At 45.1% G+C, this 19614-nt stretch overlaps 1 protein-coding gene across 1 annotated transcript in view; it reads right to left on the bottom strand.

Moving 5' to 3' along the window:
* Nucleotides 1-3537: 3537 nt before the first annotated feature.
* LOC119388969 (uncharacterized) overlaps nucleotides 3538-19614 on the bottom strand; it is a 39003-nt gene continuing 22926 nt past the window's right edge. The window contains exons 3-5 of the mRNA XM_037656294.2: nucleotides 18197-18229; nucleotides 11280-11389; nucleotides 3538-3626 (exon numbers count right to left, since the gene is read on the bottom strand). Coding sequence (XP_037512222.1) covers nucleotides 3538-3626; nucleotides 11280-11389; nucleotides 18197-18229 — 232 coding nt within the window. The remainder of the gene's footprint in view (nucleotides 3627-11279; nucleotides 11390-18196; nucleotides 18230-19614) is intronic.

Raw genomic sequence — 19614 nt, 5'->3', positions numbered from 1 at the left:
CAAACATCTCTAATACCTCCGACGGAGTCATGTTGACGTCAACACCACGCACAAGTCCTTTCACACATGGTAAGTGAGGTGAGATGAATGCGCTCACCGGATTGGAAGCGAACATAGAACACTTCAGTAGGTCCTGAACACAAAGCTGGTCAGACGAAAAGCAGAGGATACCTCCCCTGCCGAACTGGCGGACCTCCGAAATGGTCTGAAAGTGTGCTGTGGCGACTCGCAGCTCCGCTTGTATTACTTTGGGATTCTTCATCCTTATGTTACCATCATGGGTTGGGACAAGGGCCACAGGAACAGAAGAGATGCCGTTTCGCAAGAACAGGGCCACTGGTATCTCCTGCGGCGGAAGAGAAGCGGACCAGAGGAAAGCCCCTGGTCCAGGTGAGGAAAACGGCATGTCTGTTCTTACAAGCGCAAAAAGCACTCACTGATCGGCAAGAGCACTAAAGGAGCACTGAGCAAGATAAAAGTTAAGCAGCAACCACAGAAACTTTGGCCACAACCCCCAGATCGAGGGAACGTCCAGCGATCGTGCGCGATCGAATGCCTTGCAGGCCGTTTATCGCTGCTGCAGCATCTTCGACGCTGTCGCTGTCGGTGCTTCCACAGCCTTCAATGTCCACTTAAAAATTCCCGTCGTCCAGGTGCACAGTCTCTTTGAACATCACTGTCAAAACCAATCTAAAGATTTTCCTCCCTCGAGAGCTGCCTCACCTTCTCCACGTTCTGGGCTCACAGAACACTTTGCTTGCAATGTTCTGCCACCTATCAATGAAGTAACAAACATGCAGTGCAGCGCTGGCTATGAAAGCAACGCACGGGTGAAGGACGACGTTGAGAGCGGTGCTGCCGATCAAATTTTGCCAGCAGGGGTCCACTAACGTAGATATACACATATTCCATCAATCAATCAGTCAATCAATCAATCGATCAATAAATCAATCACGTTTAATCACCGTCGGAATGCGTGAGCTGAGGACAAGTTGAGCCCGCAACGCGGCCGGTACTTAATCGTAGTTCACGATAGCCGTGGAGCGAGCCTAGCTCCGAATGGCTGAATGGTCGCTCGCAAGATTCATGCAGCTATTTTCTTGTAAAATGTAAGGTGTATTGGTTTAGTGTATCACCTATTTATTATGAAGGCCCTGATAATATTTGGTTATAGAAGAGGACATCGCGAGCTCACGCGACACGGCGCGTATAACGTTAGGGGTTTCATACACTACAAAAACACTAACGGATATTATGAACACTTGAAATAGCGCGTGTTTCGACAGAAAATGACAGACAAACGTTTCGCTAACCTGTGTGGCCACAGAAGACTTCTCGGAGCTGAAATGTGTACGCTGTGTGCCATCGTTGGAAGCACGACTTGCCCAGGGTGCTTCACCACATATATTCACGAAAACTTCGCTTCTCTCAAGAAAGAATAAAATTTATCTTGTCACGGATGGCCCAGTTTGTTCACGGATTCACGAAACATTCAAAGTCGTAGTGTTTCTTTCCAACCAACACTTTGACAATCGGGCTAGCACAGCCGAATAGGGAGCGGCTGCCAGTTCGTCGTCTGCTAACCCTCCTCCTGACATCTGCTTGGTGGCGTGACAGTCTATGGGCATCGCGAATACTCCCACTCGCACCGCGCCACGTCACCTTGACGCATAGGCATTTGCTCAACTTATCGAAAAATGAAAACGCGTAAACAGCTGCGCTCAGAATTCGCATTAGGCAGCACCGTAATCGTGGGTGAATTTTTTATCCTGCACCACCACCAAATGTCGCAGAGTCGAGAGTATTTAAAGGAAAGAAATGCATTTACAAAATGTACGCAGATACAAATAGCAGCTGCTGCTGCCAAGATGGCCGAACAGCAACAACATGAGCGCTATTGCATTCGTCGTCTCCGTCATATTTCTGGAGCATTCTCGCTCCTGATGGCTTGTCACAATGTCAATGCTGAAAAAATTCAGTAACAATGATAACACCTCGTCAACACCATTCTTACACATCCCCGAACTCAAGAGCAGCCTGCTCAAAGCATCTTGTAAACCCAGTGTCTTGGGTTCCCATTTCTAAATATATCTAATTGCGAACATTACATTCGTCTAATACAGATGCCTTTAACTTTCGTTACTTATCGCTATTGCTATCTTCATTATCAATCATGTTGCCTTTGCATGTATGCTTTCTCATATTTTCGCATCTTAGGGCCAACAAGGTGGGCTTGCCCATACGTTGGTAATGTGACATGGCTGGGACGGTGAAGCAAGGAGAAGTCCAACGAGTAAGGATGAAACACTTTATTGGGCGAACTTGTGCCCAGAAAGAAAAGAAATGACACACTTAGTAGAACGATAGCCTCGGGCACAATTGTCGGCTGTCGGTAATCTTATCAGCGGTAATGCCCGTCAGCATTTATACAGGTGGCATCGAAGATTCCAGTCTCATATTTGGTGGCCGCGTAAGTTCCAGAATACGCTGTAGTGTTCGCGTTGATCGCTGAAGCTTATAAGAACAACCTAAAATAGGGGATGTTCGGTATTACGGCGCGGCGCGCGCAAGGCTGTGGTTACACGTGTAACGGGGTCGGTTACAGGGAAGTAGGAAAAGAAGCGCGCGTGGCAATCGCAGTCGCAAAACAGCTACACAACCACACAACTATTGCTGACGTCATCATCGCGCCACGGAAGTCTACCACCTGTTCCTTCTCATATGGGTATTATAGAAACATAGGAAAACCACTTCCAGAATTGCGATGCACTTGTGGTCGCCCAGGAATGCAACAAGGACAACTAAGCTCTAACCAACGAGTTTCCTTGTTCCACCATCCTGAAAATCCTGACTGACGATGTCAATGTCCATCCTCAACAACGGGCACCAGGACATCTGGACGAGATGGCTATATTCAAAAATTTTTTCCGTTTTATCTATCCCCCTTACATTAATCGATCGTTCTGAAATGCAAACTATGAATCATGCCACCCTGCCGCGTCCGTAACTTACCTCCGAGAAGGGTTGTCGTTTGCCTCGCACATTACATTTCGGGGCCACGAACAGTACACTTCCTTATTTGGGACACGTAAATAAGCCTAATCAGCCTAACATTTAACATTTACGTCCTTTACACAACGTTCTGCTTGCTTAGCCCCTGAACATTCTTTAAGACCACACGTAAGCGTATAGATAGATAGATAGATAGATAGATAGATAGATAGATAGATAGATAGATAGATAGATAGATAGATAGATAGATAGATAGATAGATAGATAGATAGATAGATAGATAGATAGATAGATAGATAGATAGATAGGTAGATAGATAGATAGATAGATAGATAGATAGATAGATAGATAGATAGATAGATAGATAGATAGATAGATAGATAGATAGATAGATAGATAGATAGATAGATAGATAGATAGATAGATAGATAGATAGATAGATAGATAGATAGATAGGAACAAGAGCTCGTAACAAGAACAACAAGTCCGAGCAGAAACGACAAGCAGATTTATTCATTTCATCTTTTAATCGCGCATTTCGAAACACTCCAGCAGCCACGAGCCAAAGATGTTGAGCCCCAGCGCGGACGGCCAGTAGAGCTTGGGACAGGCTCCTGTAACGAGAGCTGAAGCACGTGATTAGCGAAAAGCACAACAAGGCGGACGCCTTCGACGCCACTACAGACACGAGGCACGTAAATGTAGACACTGTGCCTGCAGAGGCGATCAACATTCTCAATCGCAGAACCTCTATGCGCGTCTGCTGAGTTGCTTCAGCACGCAACAGCGAGAACACTGCAGGCGCTCATCCCGAGCGCCTGCAGATGTTCCTGCATTCGGACAACGTAATATGATGCTGCATTCCATACGCGAGAAAAGACCAACTCACGGTAGGGCTGTGTGCCCTCAGCGGGAAACAAAGGAGAAAAAAGTCAGGCGTGTGCTTACTCAACACCGTCGGGACGAATGAGACTGTGGAGTGAAAAAGACATTTCTCCATAAGCTTCCATATGATTTTAAGCGGTTCGGCGCTATGTTCGACGGAGTAATAGAAGTACTGAGTAAGGACATAGCAGTTTCTACCCTAATGGCAGAGCTGGTTTGCGGGCAGGCCCGTAGCCAGGAATTTTTTTCGGGGGGGGGGGGGGGGGGGCACTTGCTGAAAAGCTTGAGTATTTGAGAAAAAAAACGATTTTTATTATGTATTTTCGGTAAAACAGCCCCTCTCTACAAAACTTTCGGCAGGGAAGCCCGAGCCCCTAGCCCCCCCCCCCCCCGCCCCCCGGCTACGGGCCTGTTTGTGGGGCTTATCACTTATAGAGCATCGCAATATTAGTTCAACCCAGTTCTTGCTTAAACATTGCGTCTGCGGCCGTTAAGCGAGCAGCACAAAAGCGCTGTTCCTTGTCGCGTTAGAATTGCAGGGGCAAATCGATACTAGCGTAGAAAGAGAGACATGGAGGGGACAGCCCAAGAAAGACACTAGTTTAAGCTCAGAACTTACTGACTGCGACGACAGCAGGACCGTACATGCGACACACAGACAGTATCACAGATACTTATTTCGCGATTTTTTAATAGCTTACATGCATCCGAGGTGGCAATAAGTAAGAAGTGCAGCACAAGGTATGTACGTGGGAATGTAAATTAAGCTTTATCACTTTCTTAAAACTGTGAGGCCAAGTGTCGGGAAAAGATTTTTAAAAGCGATAAGCACTAGAGACTATTAGTCGACATTATACTGCACAACTTTTGAGGCATGTGTGAGCATTATAAAGCAGGTCCTACTTTTTGTAAATTTTTCATAATTACAATTTTCCTTAAAAGTGGGTCTTACGCGAACGCTTCTAACTCACATTCCACTCAATACAAAAACTTAATTTTTGTAGGGGCATAAAAGAAGCTTTGCTCATGTGCAATGAACCAAAACAAATGAGATCAGATGAATATCTAAAAAAGTCAGTTTCCCCGCAAGGCCGAAGCAATGAATGCGATAGCCAGAAACTAATGCTATATGAAGTGAGGCTCGCCAATGCATACTATCAGTTTGAACTGCGCTCCTGTTGCAAAGGCTGCCGAAGCAGCGAAGGAAACTAGCGTGCTTCGAGTGTCGAGTTGTGACACTTGATAGTTCGCGCTCATCTTCTGTTTGTTCGTTTAGCGGCGTCCCTTGAGCTTGAGTGGCTTTCGTACGCTCCGTAACATGAGCGCGGACATCACGGTGAAAGCGTGAAACATCCCTTTTCCCCTCAGCACAAGAAAACCGCGCGAGCAGACAGCGGAAGGGCAAGGTTCTCCCTGCGCAAGTATAAGAAGAAGCCAGCGAGCTCGCCGACGGCTTTTAAATGCGCCTGTCGCGCTCCTAACGCCATCTCGCTGGTAATGAAGAAATGCTTATAAGCGCAGCCGTCTCTGAGTCCGTCCAGCGGTAAAGGGTGTGTATATAACGCTCGCCGTTACCTGCGTGGAGGATCTGCGTTTCGTGGCGTAGTGGCTAGCGCCACTCGCTGCGGAGGATGAGGTCCCTGGTTCGATTCCGCGCTTCAGAAGCATTTTTCTGAATTATTTTTCTTTGGGGCTTTTATATATATATACATATATATATAGAGAGAGTTCTACAGAGATCTGTACAGCAGCCGAGACAGTCAGGATGATAACGTAAGAAGCAGTAATATCCCAGAGGAATCTGACATCCCACCAGTATTAACAGGAGAAGTAAAGAAAGCCCTAAAGGGAATGCAAAGAGGCAAAGCCGCTGGTGAAGATCAGGTAACATCAGACCTGTTGAAAGACGGTGGAGAGATTATGTTAGAGAAACTGGCCACCCTGTATACGAAGTGTCTCTCGACAGGGAGGATACCAGAATCTTGGAAGAATGCCAACATCATCTTGATCCATAAGAAAGGGGACGTCAAGGACCTGAAAAATTACAGGCCCATCAGCTTACTGTCCGTTGTCTACAAGCTATTCACAAAAGTAATTGCTAACAGAATTAATACGACATTAGAGTTTAATCAACCAAAGGACCAGGCAGGATTTCGTACAGGCTTCTCAACAATAGACCATATTCATACTATCAATCAGGTGATAGAGAAATGCGCGGAATACAACCAACCCCTATACATAGCCTTCATAGATTACGAGAAGGCATTTGATTCGGTGGAGACATCAGCAGTCATGCAAGCACTGCGGAATCAGGGCATCGACGAAGCCTATATAAATATAATGGAAGAAATCTACAGCGCATCCACAGCCACCATAGAGTTAATATACTGACTCTAGAGGAAAAGCTGGGCCGCGAGACCTATAACCACAAGAACGCTGACATCTTGGAACGTTGTCATTCTTGCGATCACATATCAATCCTTAAAGAAGCATCTGCACAATTAAAAACTTGCGGATATTGTTTTGTGTTTATTTTGAATAGTTCTGCGAAAGAATACGACGGCTATTTATGCAATTTACTGCGCGCGGAAAGGAGCGTTTGCAGGCTAGTTAACTAGATGGCACCACTATATCAACACTCGCGAGTACGCGAGTGTGTGCTTGCGGCCGATTGCGCCGGTTTGCGCGTCGTGCTAAAGCCCCTGAAACTTCGTTCGCAACGTGTATCTCGTAGTTGTCATAGTGTCCCGTTGTGTGCGTTTTCTGTCGCCGCATACCACTCGACTTCATGTGACAGCCGTTTTTTCTTTCGAGCTGGAAACTTCAGTGCATCAGTGCAAACCAGGACGGACGGCAAAGAAGAGATGAGACAAGCCCTGAAAGTTATGTACGAACTAGTCGCAACCGATTTTTTTAATGCTTTTTAACGGCGATAAAGCTTCGTGGGCCGTGTAACTTTAGTTTCGATTGAAGCTTTCGGGGGATATCTCACTCACATTCGCCGCTGCATGCTGCAATCGACATTTTTCTGCTTTACGGCTCTCTGCGCTGAAGTACGGCAGCAATGAGCTGAAAAAGAACGTGGATACAGGTGTCTCGCCATTGCAAGTCGAATCAGCGCGCGACCACGGTCTACGGAGTTTGCTTCGAGCTGCGAATCTGTCGAGTGACCTTTGTGCCAGCGAACGGAGAAACTCTGGTAGGGAGTGCCTAAGTAAAAACCATGCACAAACAGGTGGAAAATTTAACTGTTATCATCCGGACCACCTGCACAGACAACCGTACACTAACACACGGCTTCACGCATCAAAACACAGCTGATGTTCTCTGAACAGCGCGTAGCTGGCTTAGGTTGGTAGATTAAAACTGATTACTACAGTCAAATATAGCGAGCGTCTCAGGGTCTGGCAACGCTGGTAACGATCGTTTTGTTCCATCATGGCGGAACCCATGCGATTATAGGTTTCAATGCATGGGCCCTATGGGGAGCTTTTCCTCTAGAGTCAGTATATTAACTCTATGACAGCCACTATAGTCCTTCATAAAGAAAGCGACAGAATCCTAATAAAGAAGGGCGTACGACAGGGAGACACGATCTCTCCAATGCTATTCACCGCGTGTTTACAGGAGGTTTTCAGGGCCCTAGATTGGGAAGAATTAGGGATAAGAGTTAATGGAGAGTATCTCAGTAACCTGCGATTCGCTGATGACATTGCATTGATGAGTAACGCGGGAGACGAATTACAGCTCATGATTACTGAACTGGATACGGAAAGTAGAAGAGTAGGTCTGAAAATTAATATGCATAAAACTAAAGTAATGTGCAACAATCTTGGCAGAGAACAGCGCTTCGCGATAGGTGGCGAGACGCTGGAAGTTGTAAAGGAGTACGTCTACTTAGGACAGGTAGTAACCGCGGAGCCGAACCATGAGAGCGAAATAAGGATGGGATGGGGCTCATTCGGCAAGCATTATCAAATCATGAATGGTAGTCTACCACTACCTCTCAAGAGGAACGTATATAACAGCTGCATCTTACCGGTACTTACCTACGGAGCAGAAACCTGGAGACTTACAAAGAGGGTTCAACTTAAATTGAGGACGACGCAGCGAGCGATGGAAAGGAAAATGATAGGTGTAACCTTAAGAGACAGGAAGAGAGCAGAGTGGGTCAGGGAACAAACGGGGGTTAAGGATATCATAGTTGAAATTAAGAAGAAGAAATGAATATGGGCCGGCCACGTAGCACGTCGGCAGGATAACCGGTGGTCATTAAGGGTAACTGACTGGATTCCAAGAGAGGGCAAACGCGTGAGGGGGAGACAGAAAATTAGGTGGGTAGATGAGATTAAGAAGTTTGTAGGTATAACGTGGCAACAGAAAGCACAGGACCGGGTTGATTGGCGGAACATAGGAGAGGCCTTTGCCCTGCAGTGGGCGTAGACAGGCTGATGATGATGATGATGATATATATACATACTTATATATATACGGTGCATGACGGCGGCGACGGCGACGGCAAAATCAAGCCGAGACTGTCCATATAATTGCTATCGCAATAAAAACAGTGATTAAATAACCAAGATTTATGCACTAAGATAGGGGCACCTCTGTATACTATGCAGCCATATTAAAGCTTGTGCTACAATTTTACTTAATGAGGTTTATTGAACTCCCACTAACGTGATAATGAAGTGCATCAAGTTGTAATAAAAAATCTTTATTAGCAGAGAAGCTGTGCTCCTTCGTGTACGGAAAAATACCGAAAACAAAGATTGTGAGAAAGTCAACAAAAAAGATTTGAAACAGGTGCAGCGCTTACTCAATGTCATAAGGAATGCTAAAATCCTCCATATATGCAGGTAGTTCCAACGTGGACCTTACTCTTGTCTACCTTTGCTCGAGCGGCACCTCACCTATTTTTTTCTAGCTCTCTTTGCGGCATAAGGGCCGTGAAGGGATGCTTTCGCGATGCAGTGCAGATCATTTGCGAGGCAAGCTTTTACAGTGTAGAGCAGAGGCTTCATGCCAACTTGCTTCAAGATGTCGAGTGTGCCTCCGTTGCCATTAGTGAAATGACACACAGCGTCATACGAAACAAATTTGGTGATTGACAGGCTTGCATGCGGGTCCTTGAGCGTAAACAACACTGTGCTTTTTTTTGGGGTGGGGGGGGGGGGGCGTGTGTGGGGGGCTTCTTCGATCAGATGTACAGTTGAAATCTGTATTTATACGTGGTAGTCTGTGCTGTTATCCTGTATCTTTTAACGCGGTAGCGTTAGAGAGCTCGTGTCGCAGAAATTCCGCTGTCGGCGTCGGCACCGTTGGTTGTGAGCGAAAAATCATCCGTGAGCGAAAAATCGAGAAAGTAGCAAATGAAATAAACGATAAAATCTTCGGTCCCAATGAGGATCGAACCCGGGCCGTTCGCGTGGCAAGCAGGTGTCTTACCACAAAGCCACGACGTTGCTTGCAGCTGCTTCGGACAAAAACACTACATAAATGTCATGTAGTGAAAGGAGTCTCGACCCATTTTGTTCGGCAGGTGTCACGACGAAAACGAGCCCATACGGTAGGCGCATTCGCGAGGCCATCAAACTACGTCGAAAAACGCCGGGATAGTGCAGCCATCGCCGCTAAATACACACACGAACTTTCAAACAGCTCTAAAAATGGACAACTATGTCCATCTAGAGGAAAACATATCAAGCAAACGCAGCAAACGCTAGATAATGTGCTGCCATCTGTGAGGCATTGTGAGAAATATGTCTCGACTTTTCATGGCATCCGAGAGGGTCGGCGCGCGGCGTATATTTTGGAGGCCATGCGACTCTTGCTTTAGATCGAAAGCCTGTAAAATTCGCGCGCGTGTGTGCGTGTGTGTGTGTAACAATACACATTAATAAGTATGCACTTAGTGGTTGAAGTGCGCACTAGGGGCCGGATTTCGCTATCGCGTTCAACTCTTAAAGGCGAAGCTTAAGGGTCCCCCAATTTTTCATTCTTTATTTCATTTTGTCTTGTTTTTTTTCCTCAGTCAGATATATAGTTGCCGATCTCTTATTTTTGTACCCACTCCTGTAATAGCGTGTTCCAGCTTACAGTATTAATAAAATAAAATAAATAAATAATGTACGACGTTGCGCGTCCACCTGGTGAAAAGCTGATGACCTTCAAGATGAAAAATGACATGTTCACAATGCTGTTCAGCATTATTACATGTTTGCACTTTATGTGATTGCAGCACACAACCGGCACTTTAAGCTTCGGTTTGGTAGATGATGGGCGGTCTAACATTTTCGCTTGTACCTTTTGAAATAAACTGCGTAGCCAGAAACTTTATGCACTAAAATGATGGGCGCATTTAACATGGGCAAAAACGAAAAACTGACATTAAGGAAAAAAATTCGCATTTTCCAATCGGCATCAAAAACCAGAAACTGACATTAAGGGGAAAATTCGCATTTTCCACTTGGCATCGGAATTCAAATTGCAGCGCTCGGAGTTACGTGATGACCACCTTTGCAAATAAGTTATGTATCCAGGAGGACACAAGGTTAGATGCTAATTATGGCTGTCAGAGGCCTAATTAACTAAAATTGGATAATGAGCTCTTCACTAAGCAGGCATGTTTGTGCTGAAATTTTAGAGGCAGTGGTGTTTCTGCAAAGTTCCAATAGGCAGAATTTTACGACGTCCATGCTCCGAGATATCCGACTGGAAAGTTTAAATTGAGGTTCGCTAGATTACGCATTCAAGACAGTCAGGAGTGGCACAAAGCTCCTCCCTAATGTTGCGCGGCACTTGAGAGCGCTGTTCAATCTGACAACTCGATGGCATGGGAAAAGACGATAACGGTAACCCTTTTCCTACAGGCTGGCCATATCATAGGAGTGACTGCGCGTCTCATCGGGGAGCAACACTGGGCCAATCCTAACTTTCTTGCATGTGTAATCGTGGGAGCCGCAATTAAACTTTGTAGCAGAATACCTCGGAGTACGGGCATGCTTCAAGATTTTTGTCCCGCATCAGAAGAAAAAGGGAAAGCTGTGTGAGCCACCTATCGATAAGGCTTTAGGACAAGGGGTACGAGTGCTTAGTCAGCAAGTGCGGCAACCCGATATAGAAATCGATGTGCGCAAGTTTAGTGGAGCGGCTACAGCTAGACAAGTTTATCATTTTCAGCACTTATCAAGTGCTCCGACGACGTTCTCAGTTTTATGTTTTTTCTGAATAAATATTCAGTTGAGAGTCTGCGCATGTTGTGAACTTCTTGTATTCCGCCGTTTTGTGAGCGCTGCACAGTTTTAAGTATGAATGGGTCTAACACCGCACACCATGGGACTTCATACACCAGCCGGGAAAGAGTAGTGCCCACTTACGGTCGTCTGATAGCAGAGATATGAGGATGCCGAACAGCGAGCCGCTGATGAAAAGGAGCAACGCACTCAGCGCCATGACAAAGAACCGCTCCCGGCTGTTGGTGAGCGTCCTGCGAAGAGACGAGAGTTTGCAAGGCCGTTCACCCGGTCGAGTTTTCAAATGCCTCGCCTCACAACTCCCACAAAAGCGTGTCAGAAACAATGCCTTAGTGAGGACATAATAACCAATGCTAAATATTGAGAAAGGCGGTGATTATTGGAACGCGAGGGGGAAAAAATGGCCGCGATCCCGCCCTGCAACCGTGAATATCTATCTATCTATCTATCTATCTATCTATCTATCTATCTATCTATCTATCTATCTATCTATCTATCTATCTATCTATCTATCTATCTATCTATCTATCTATCTATCTATCTATCTATCTATCTATCTATCTATCTATCTACCCGCCTACGTCTGGGTACTCTCGTGATCACCTTAAACTGCTGTAGACCAAAATTGACATAAAAGGGTAAAAGGATTCGACGAATATTACTGTCCGGTCATGACATGAATAACGTGAAAATGCTGTCGCGTACGTCGTCAAACCTAGCTCCATACACGTGTGGCACATACCCGTTTACCACGGGCCGCGGTGTACAGGTATGCGCCACAGGTGATTGACAGATGATCTACCGAGGAATGGCGAGGACAGACATTGGTAATTTAAATGCGAGAGCGTTAAGAAAAACCAACATCGACAGCGTTGACCCGACAAATGAAAAGAATAAAAATTACGATCCCAGCAGGAATCTAACCCAAGCATCCTGCATAGAATTGAGGTATTCTGCAACAGAGCCATGCCAGGTCTAGTAACTGCTTTGGATAAACACCCACTACAGGTATAATGTCGGTGCAACCTCAATTGTGGTTGTGGTGTTGGATAATCACTTCACAACAAGGCGATAAACACTACATATGTACTCTTACAATACAGGCGTCATGTCAGGTTAACGTCTGCGGGTCCAGTGTTGACTCCGCTTGTATAGCAGTCTAATAAACATTACATTTGTATTCCTATGATTCAGCAAGCTATACTCAAGCGTTACTCGACCCCGGAGAAATGCGCTAACGAAAGTCGCGTATGATATTCACATCATCGCACCGTGAAGTGTCCTTCATTTCGATAATGCTGACATATGTGCTCTAACGCGAGTGCTGACGTCACGTCGGACCATAAGTTACCCTTTAAACGCCAGTGTTGTCGACACGCCTGCTTAAGCCAACTGCTGCACTTACAAAAACACGTCGATCCACCTTGGCTCAAAGCCATACAATACAGCATAGAAGTAATCGCTTACTGCTTCGCATGAAACCGATTCCCACAAGGCCTGGGATTTGCCGAATTTTACTTAGAGTACTGGTAGTGATAATCGCATTGTGGTCGATGTGGCAGACCGTTATTGGCTCTGCGACCACTTTCAGCAAAACGAATACGTTCCTTTCGTCGAGAATTGTACTCACGCTGTTCTTCCGGTGTCGAATTTCCCTGGTGTACCCATGGCAGTCTTAAAATGAATTGAATGAGTTGCTAGACGGGTCTCCCTTATATATATGAGAGCGGGAAGCACACGTGAGAAGGAAGGGCTGTTTGGCGTCATTCGAAGCCGTCGTGTGAAGTGCAATGCAGCTGGAACCTAATCTTTGCCGGGAACGCGCGGGAGGCTGTTCCCATTGTGCACAGGCGCCTCATGATCCATCATGCGGTTTTGATTCTTGTTTGGTGGTTTTTCTTCATTGAAATGATTACTGAGCTCTATGCTGTATGCCTGATTGCTAAGAAAGATATGCCGTTTGTCTTCAATTGTCAAGGGGCCACCCCTAAACCACCTAGACGTCGAAATGCATGGAGTGGAAGAGATGCATAGGTTGCACTTAAAAAAAATGTATGTAGCATGGAAGAATAGGGAGGTGAGTGGTGGCTAAACCGTCAAAACTGGTAGCAAAGTATCCCAAAAATACACCGAGCCCCAGCAATACTTACGCTTTTCGGCACATCAAACTGTTTTATAATATGAAGTCAGTGTATCTATTGGTGTTTAGCGTCCTCGCGGTGCCTTGTCTGTTCCCTGTTGTGCTAGTATGCAATAACCCCCATTTCCCCACGAAGTCCTATAGTGTTGGATCTGCATGCCTTCTTTGAAGTCTCTATACAGCTGTAGATAACTCTGGCAGAGTGTATCAAGAATACTGACAATCCTGCTACTGAAACAACAATCACATTACACACGATGCCCATTTACGCTAGGTGTACGTGAGTAACGCGGCATAACTTGTGGTCAATATCTCAAACATTTATTATAAAAAAATAACAACGATGCATGCTGAAACTTGCAGCGGCCAACAGTTCCAATCATCGTCTAGTATGCTTCACACTTGAACGCAAAACAATGCGACTTATTCTGTCTAGCAGCCTTTGAAAACCAAGCAAAGCAATATGCACAATGCTCGGCTTTGAGCCGGAAAGCGATTAAGGTCGATATTCGAGAAGGCAGAAAATATTATTAAGTTTGGCTTGGGAATATCCCATTAGATTCAACCTTCAGGCTTTTCCTTCGTGCTTTCTTAGTTTGGTCGATTAACCTCGCATAGAAAGGGCATTGTAACGCTGTAACATCGGCGTGATACAGCTAAGTACATGACCAGCTCAACATATTTGGTTGTAAAACTAGTACTCATGCTACCGAGTGTCATGTGCGCCCGCCCGAATACTGTGGGTTGGAGAGGTAATTTTGCTTCATTAGGCGCACCCGCAGCAAGCTAACAGCGCGACGATAAAGTAAACAACGTCTGTGTTTTCAGGATGTTATGATGATTCGCGTACGCGACAGCACAGGTGACTGCAGCTCCTGGTAATTTTCTGGAGCCAGTTTTTACGATTTTCGGGATACTCACATAATCGACCAAACTGGTACTTCCTCGCACTTCCATACATCAACTTTGTGCGAAACTTCAGTTCTTATCTTGTATACGGCGGTTACCGAACCAAAGGCACTTCACCTCTTTCCACCCATCTACCCGCCTACGTCTGGGTGTTCTCGTGTCCGTCTCCTTAATTTGGTGTATACCGAAACCGACATAGGAGGACATGAGTGTATGCCGAACATGAGTAACAGGTCATGACTTGAACATTCTTCAAACAGCGCAACGACGACGAGGACGAAGAGAAAAGGACGTAGAGCAATGCATTAGCGTGCCTTCTATTGCTCTACATGAAAGCGAGTTTATTTCCTAGATAGTACAGTATCTTAATATTCCTTGTCTTGGAGAGTAAACGTGGTCGTTTTCTAGTTTTTTCCGTTTGAAGATGTAATGCTGGCTTGCTGTTTCTTTTGCTGTTTTTGTTTGCTCAAATGACGTGGTTGTCGCTTACCGCATGAAACCCTTTCCCCGAGTCACGTGTGGCGCATGGACCCGCGGTATGCGGGTATGCGCCACACGTGATTTCATCTGTATATATCAGACCAGAAACGCCGAGATTGCGCATTGAATGCTTTATAAGACATTCTAATAGTAATAATTTCTGGGGTTTTGTGTGCAAGAACCACGGTAAGATTATGAACCACGCTGTAGTGGGCCACTCCGGATCAATTGTAAATACACGTAGTTTTTTTTTTACGTGCACATGAACAAGCATACGGTCGCTTGCATTTCGCCCGCATCGAAGTGCGGCCAATAGATGTGACCTCGAATCGATCCTGCGCCCGCGACCTCAGCAGCGCGCCACCATACGTGCTAAGACAGCAAGGCGGGTTTTATGAGACACTTTGCATGGGTTGAACTGGATAAATACATAACGTTTGGTATAGTTGTAAATTTTATTGTAGCAGACAAACGCTGACAAATGTGCGGTAACAACCTTCAGCAATTAGTAGTCTAGCGTTCGTGTCCACGCAGGAATACGAAAACGAACGCTGCTTACACTTCGCTTCGATAAATGTGACGTCTATGTTGTAACGTGAGTGCCGGGGTTGCGTCAGACAGTGACCTGCCCTTTAGACATCACTGTAGTCAACGTGAGTTTTAAGCTTAATATGTGCACACTATTCCAGATACACAAAGACGTCGATACACCTCGTAAGACGTGAATAAAAATGAGGCATAAGCAGTTTATCGCTGACTGCTGCGCATGAAGTCAACTCCCACAATACGTGATATCTGCCGGAATTTTGTAGCAGTGCGTTGTCTTAAAGGATAAGATGACACGCTGTAAATGGTTTTGCAGTGCTGGATGAATTTTGTCTAGCGGGCTCGGGTTAGCGCGGCACCGGACGACAGCGACTAGGCGCCATAAAACATTGATATTTCTTTAGGCATGTAGCCCCGCATTACAAACTGCTCTAGATCATGGGTCGGCAACATGCGGCCCGCGGTACAGTATTATGCGGCCCCCGGCGCTACGCCACAACCCCCCTGCTCTTGTCACTTCTTATCCGAAGGCCGACATGGCAGTTTTGACCTCAAATACGGTTTTTGCTTGTAACCTATGTTTTTAAATTGGAACCTTGTGACATGCGTGCTGAAAATAAACACGGTGTCTATTCCAGTTTTCCACACTGTTGTAAATTCGCCGAATTTTCCTCTTTGCCTGCAAATCTCCTACCCCCACCCCCTTCCCCAGATTTGCCGTCCGGTCCCCGCCGTGTCTTCTTCATGCAACTCGGCCCTCCGCCTCAAAAGGTTGCCGACCCCTGCTCTACATGAAATAAAGAGTGCCGGTTTCCAGCCCGGTTCACAAACCCTTCAGCAACAAAGCAAAGCAACTTCGGCTTTCCATGTCTCCACGCATTTTTTACGTCAATTTGCACGTTTTCAGCCGTTCCCTTCCTCCTTTGCTGTCAACCCTCGCTATCCCGTTTGACTTCCATCTTCTCAACTCAAACCCCCTGCAGAGTGCCCTGCCAATGTATCTAAGCCCATGTATCAAAACAATTACAGCGGGGTTAGGGTCATCAGTAGGGGTGTGCGGATAGCGAATTTTGGAACCGAATTGAATACGAATGGAATAGTGATGACACCGAATCGAATAAAAATGCTAATCCAATACTCTTCGAATAGTTTTCGAATACTAAGGCAACCACTTTCAAAACAGTCTCAGAACTCAAGAAGGAGAAATTGAAAACCACCCGTTTGTAGCACGAAGCCACAAGGAAATCCATACGGATTTCTCAGAAAGAAAGCTTCTTAGTTGCTGGCGGAAGGTTTCTTAATCCTTTTGCCACCTTGCGGGATTCCGCAAAGCTACTTTGTAATAATAAGTCTTAGAAATACACCGCATTTTATTTGAACCAAATATTCACTAACTTTTACCAAAAACATTACGCTTACTTAAATACCACAACTATGGAAACTGAGTAAGCTCGTAAACAGGAACGACCAGGGGTTCCGAAATATTTTGTACCTAGCTGTAGGTTGAAACACGGAGAAATGCTACTTTCTCCGCGAGGTTAAAATACAGCGGTGACTACAGTAATCAAGGTGATACTTGGTCGCCTGTTTTTAAATAAAATTGAGATATAACGACTAACCAACTTTGAAGCGAACACCACGAATACGGCTAAAGATGCAATGAAACAGGCAAACCTGTCATCAAAACAATGGCTCGGCACCGAATGAATGCAGGCAGTGTTGAAGGCTGAACAGCAATTCACGCAAATACAATTGCGTCTTTTGTTTATGAAGTCGAATGCAGTCGTAGTCCCCACCTTCAGCTGTTACTAGATGAACACAGGAACTAATTAATGGGATGCAGCTGCAGCACGGTGAAAACTGAGTAAGAGTGGAGTTTTCAAAAAAAGTGCCTTAATCTGGTAATAACTACAGCGGCGGTAGTACCCTAAAAGCTTGAACTGCATGCACATTGGTAATTTAGTCATTAAAAGAACAAAAATTACCTTTAGCTGTTTTAAAGTTCCGTTCTTTTTGGGGTTCTCCCGGCGGTGCTGATTATTAGGAAACTATGCGGAAAATATTCGGCATTTCGAATATGTACTATACGATTTGAGTCCCGAATCGAATAGAATGCTATGCGATTCGTTATTTGAAATTTTCGAATATTTTCACTCTCCTAGTCATCAGTAATTTCTCTCCTTTTCCTCGTTACCTTTCGAAATGTACAACAAATTACTAATTGCTGTTACTACTAATACTACTACTACTTATACTGTCTACCAATACTTCAATTTCTCCTTTCAAAATCTACTACTACTACTACTACTACTACTACTACTACCATTACTACTACTACTACTACTACTACTACTACTACTACTACTACCATTACTACTACTACTACTACTACTACTACTACTATTACTACAACTACTACTATAATACTATTCTACTACTACTACTACTACTATTACTACTACTGTTACTGCTTTCTACCACTACTTCAGTTTCTTCTTTCGAAGTATACAGTAAATTACTAATTGCTACTACTACTAATACTACCGCTACTTCTACTAATACTACTTTCTACCACTACTTCAGTTTCTCCTTTCGAAGTATACAATAAACAACTAATCGCTACTACTACTAATACTACCACTACTTTTACTATTAGTACTACTTTCTACGACTACTTCAGTTTCCCAAGTTGAACTCGTAGGTCAGTATAGATATATGTGACTTTTGCGACGCAATTTCACCAGCCGTATGTTATTTGGAAGGACAACACCTTAACAAACGACTGATTCCCGTCGCGGGTTTTGTTCGTTCTGGTCGAAAACGCCGACATGTGTCTTCGTCTCACGCGCTGTAGTAAAAATCCGGTTATCGTTTTCAGATACAGGAACACAAGCGTGAAGTCGAGAAAGGAGCCGACAGAGGGAAACACAAAGTGCGAATAGGTTGAACGAGCACTCGCACTTACGTATGGTCCGGTGTGACGCTGGTGACGCTCCTCCTGGGATGAAAAATGAAATGAGAGAACAATTAAATGAACGGGTGCGGTTATATCGAGGAAACAAATTTTGCGAGACTTCAGGAAATCAGCTCGCCCTAGTCACTATAATCAAGCCGCAACTTGGTTATCAAGCCGCAACTTGGTAACTGACCGCCAGTATCAAAGTCACGCCGCACAGGAGTTACACTTACCAGGCTAAGAACAGGACATACACACAGTACACATTCACACCTTTTTGTCCGGTGGCGATCTACCTTTGTGTGAGAGATGTTGTGAAGCACTAACCGTGCTTCACATTTTAATTCAGTGTAAAGAATAAGACACGCTTAGAAAACACTTTCCATTATCCTAACGGCAACAAATACCATTTCACCCGTCAACGTTCATCGGTAGGGAACCGCTTTTTAAAAATGACTGATTGTTCGCATCTTCAAAAGACGAGCGTAGTTTTCGTGTGATATATACAGGCAATCCATAGCACGAACTCTGAACAGAGGTCGCTGCTGCGGTGGCTACAATAAAGGAGGCACCTGCCTCGCGGCCCTTGGACTCAAGGGCGTACACGATGCACTGGTGCTAATACCATATATCTACACCATAGTTTAATTATCACGACCACTCGCCATTCATTCTCACAACTAATTTCACGTCACTCCCATGCTTTTAATACTTATATGTTTTACCCGCCTTAGCGCGTGGAAATTTAAGGCCCTGATACAGCCGCTTACCATAATCATTGTTCACATCTTTTGTCCCATGACGTGGCGCTCTTTGGACTTGAAATGACCCTTGCGCCATAAAACACCATACATCATCATCATCATCATCATCACCTACCGCTAATTAATGTAATCCCACAATTGCATCCACGTTTTTCTACGCGCGAAATAAATCAAATCTCCGTCATTTTCTGCAGGAAGCTCTTCGAGACATGTAGCACACACCAGTAAGGTGTATATAGTTGCTTTACTTGATACGTTGGCATTTCGCGTTTTTGGACGCGTGAGAAAGTCGCGCCTTTTACGTGTCCCTCAAACGCTAAGTGGCGTCTGCGTCTTCAGGTGAGCGTCCGTCTCATTCTGACTCTTCCTGCTACTCATCTCAGAAGCTTGCGTCGAGCCTTACTAATAAATAGTTCTCTAAGCAGACAAATCAAATGGTATGAAACGCTTATGCCACGCAGCCATCAATTTTCACAGCAGTACGAAACACGCGCGAAAATGTACACGTACTGGGCGTAGGAGCGTATACTCGCGGACAGAGAGAGAGAGAAATAACTTTATTTATCCCATCTTAAGGGAAAGGGGCTGCGAGATGAAGGCGAGGGATCCTACTCGCGGTAGGCCTCCTCTACCACCTCAGCCCACCTCAGGATAGCCTCCTGA

The sequence above is a fragment of the Rhipicephalus sanguineus genome, chromosome 4, assembly GCF_013339695.2.
Source record: "Rhipicephalus sanguineus isolate Rsan-2018 chromosome 4, BIME_Rsan_1.4, whole genome shotgun sequence".
NCBI classification, from domain to species: domain Eukaryota; kingdom Metazoa; phylum Arthropoda; class Arachnida; order Ixodida; family Ixodidae; genus Rhipicephalus; species Rhipicephalus sanguineus.
Note: the sequence above shows the minus strand (reverse complement) of the source record. Positions and strands in the feature narration are given on the sequence as shown.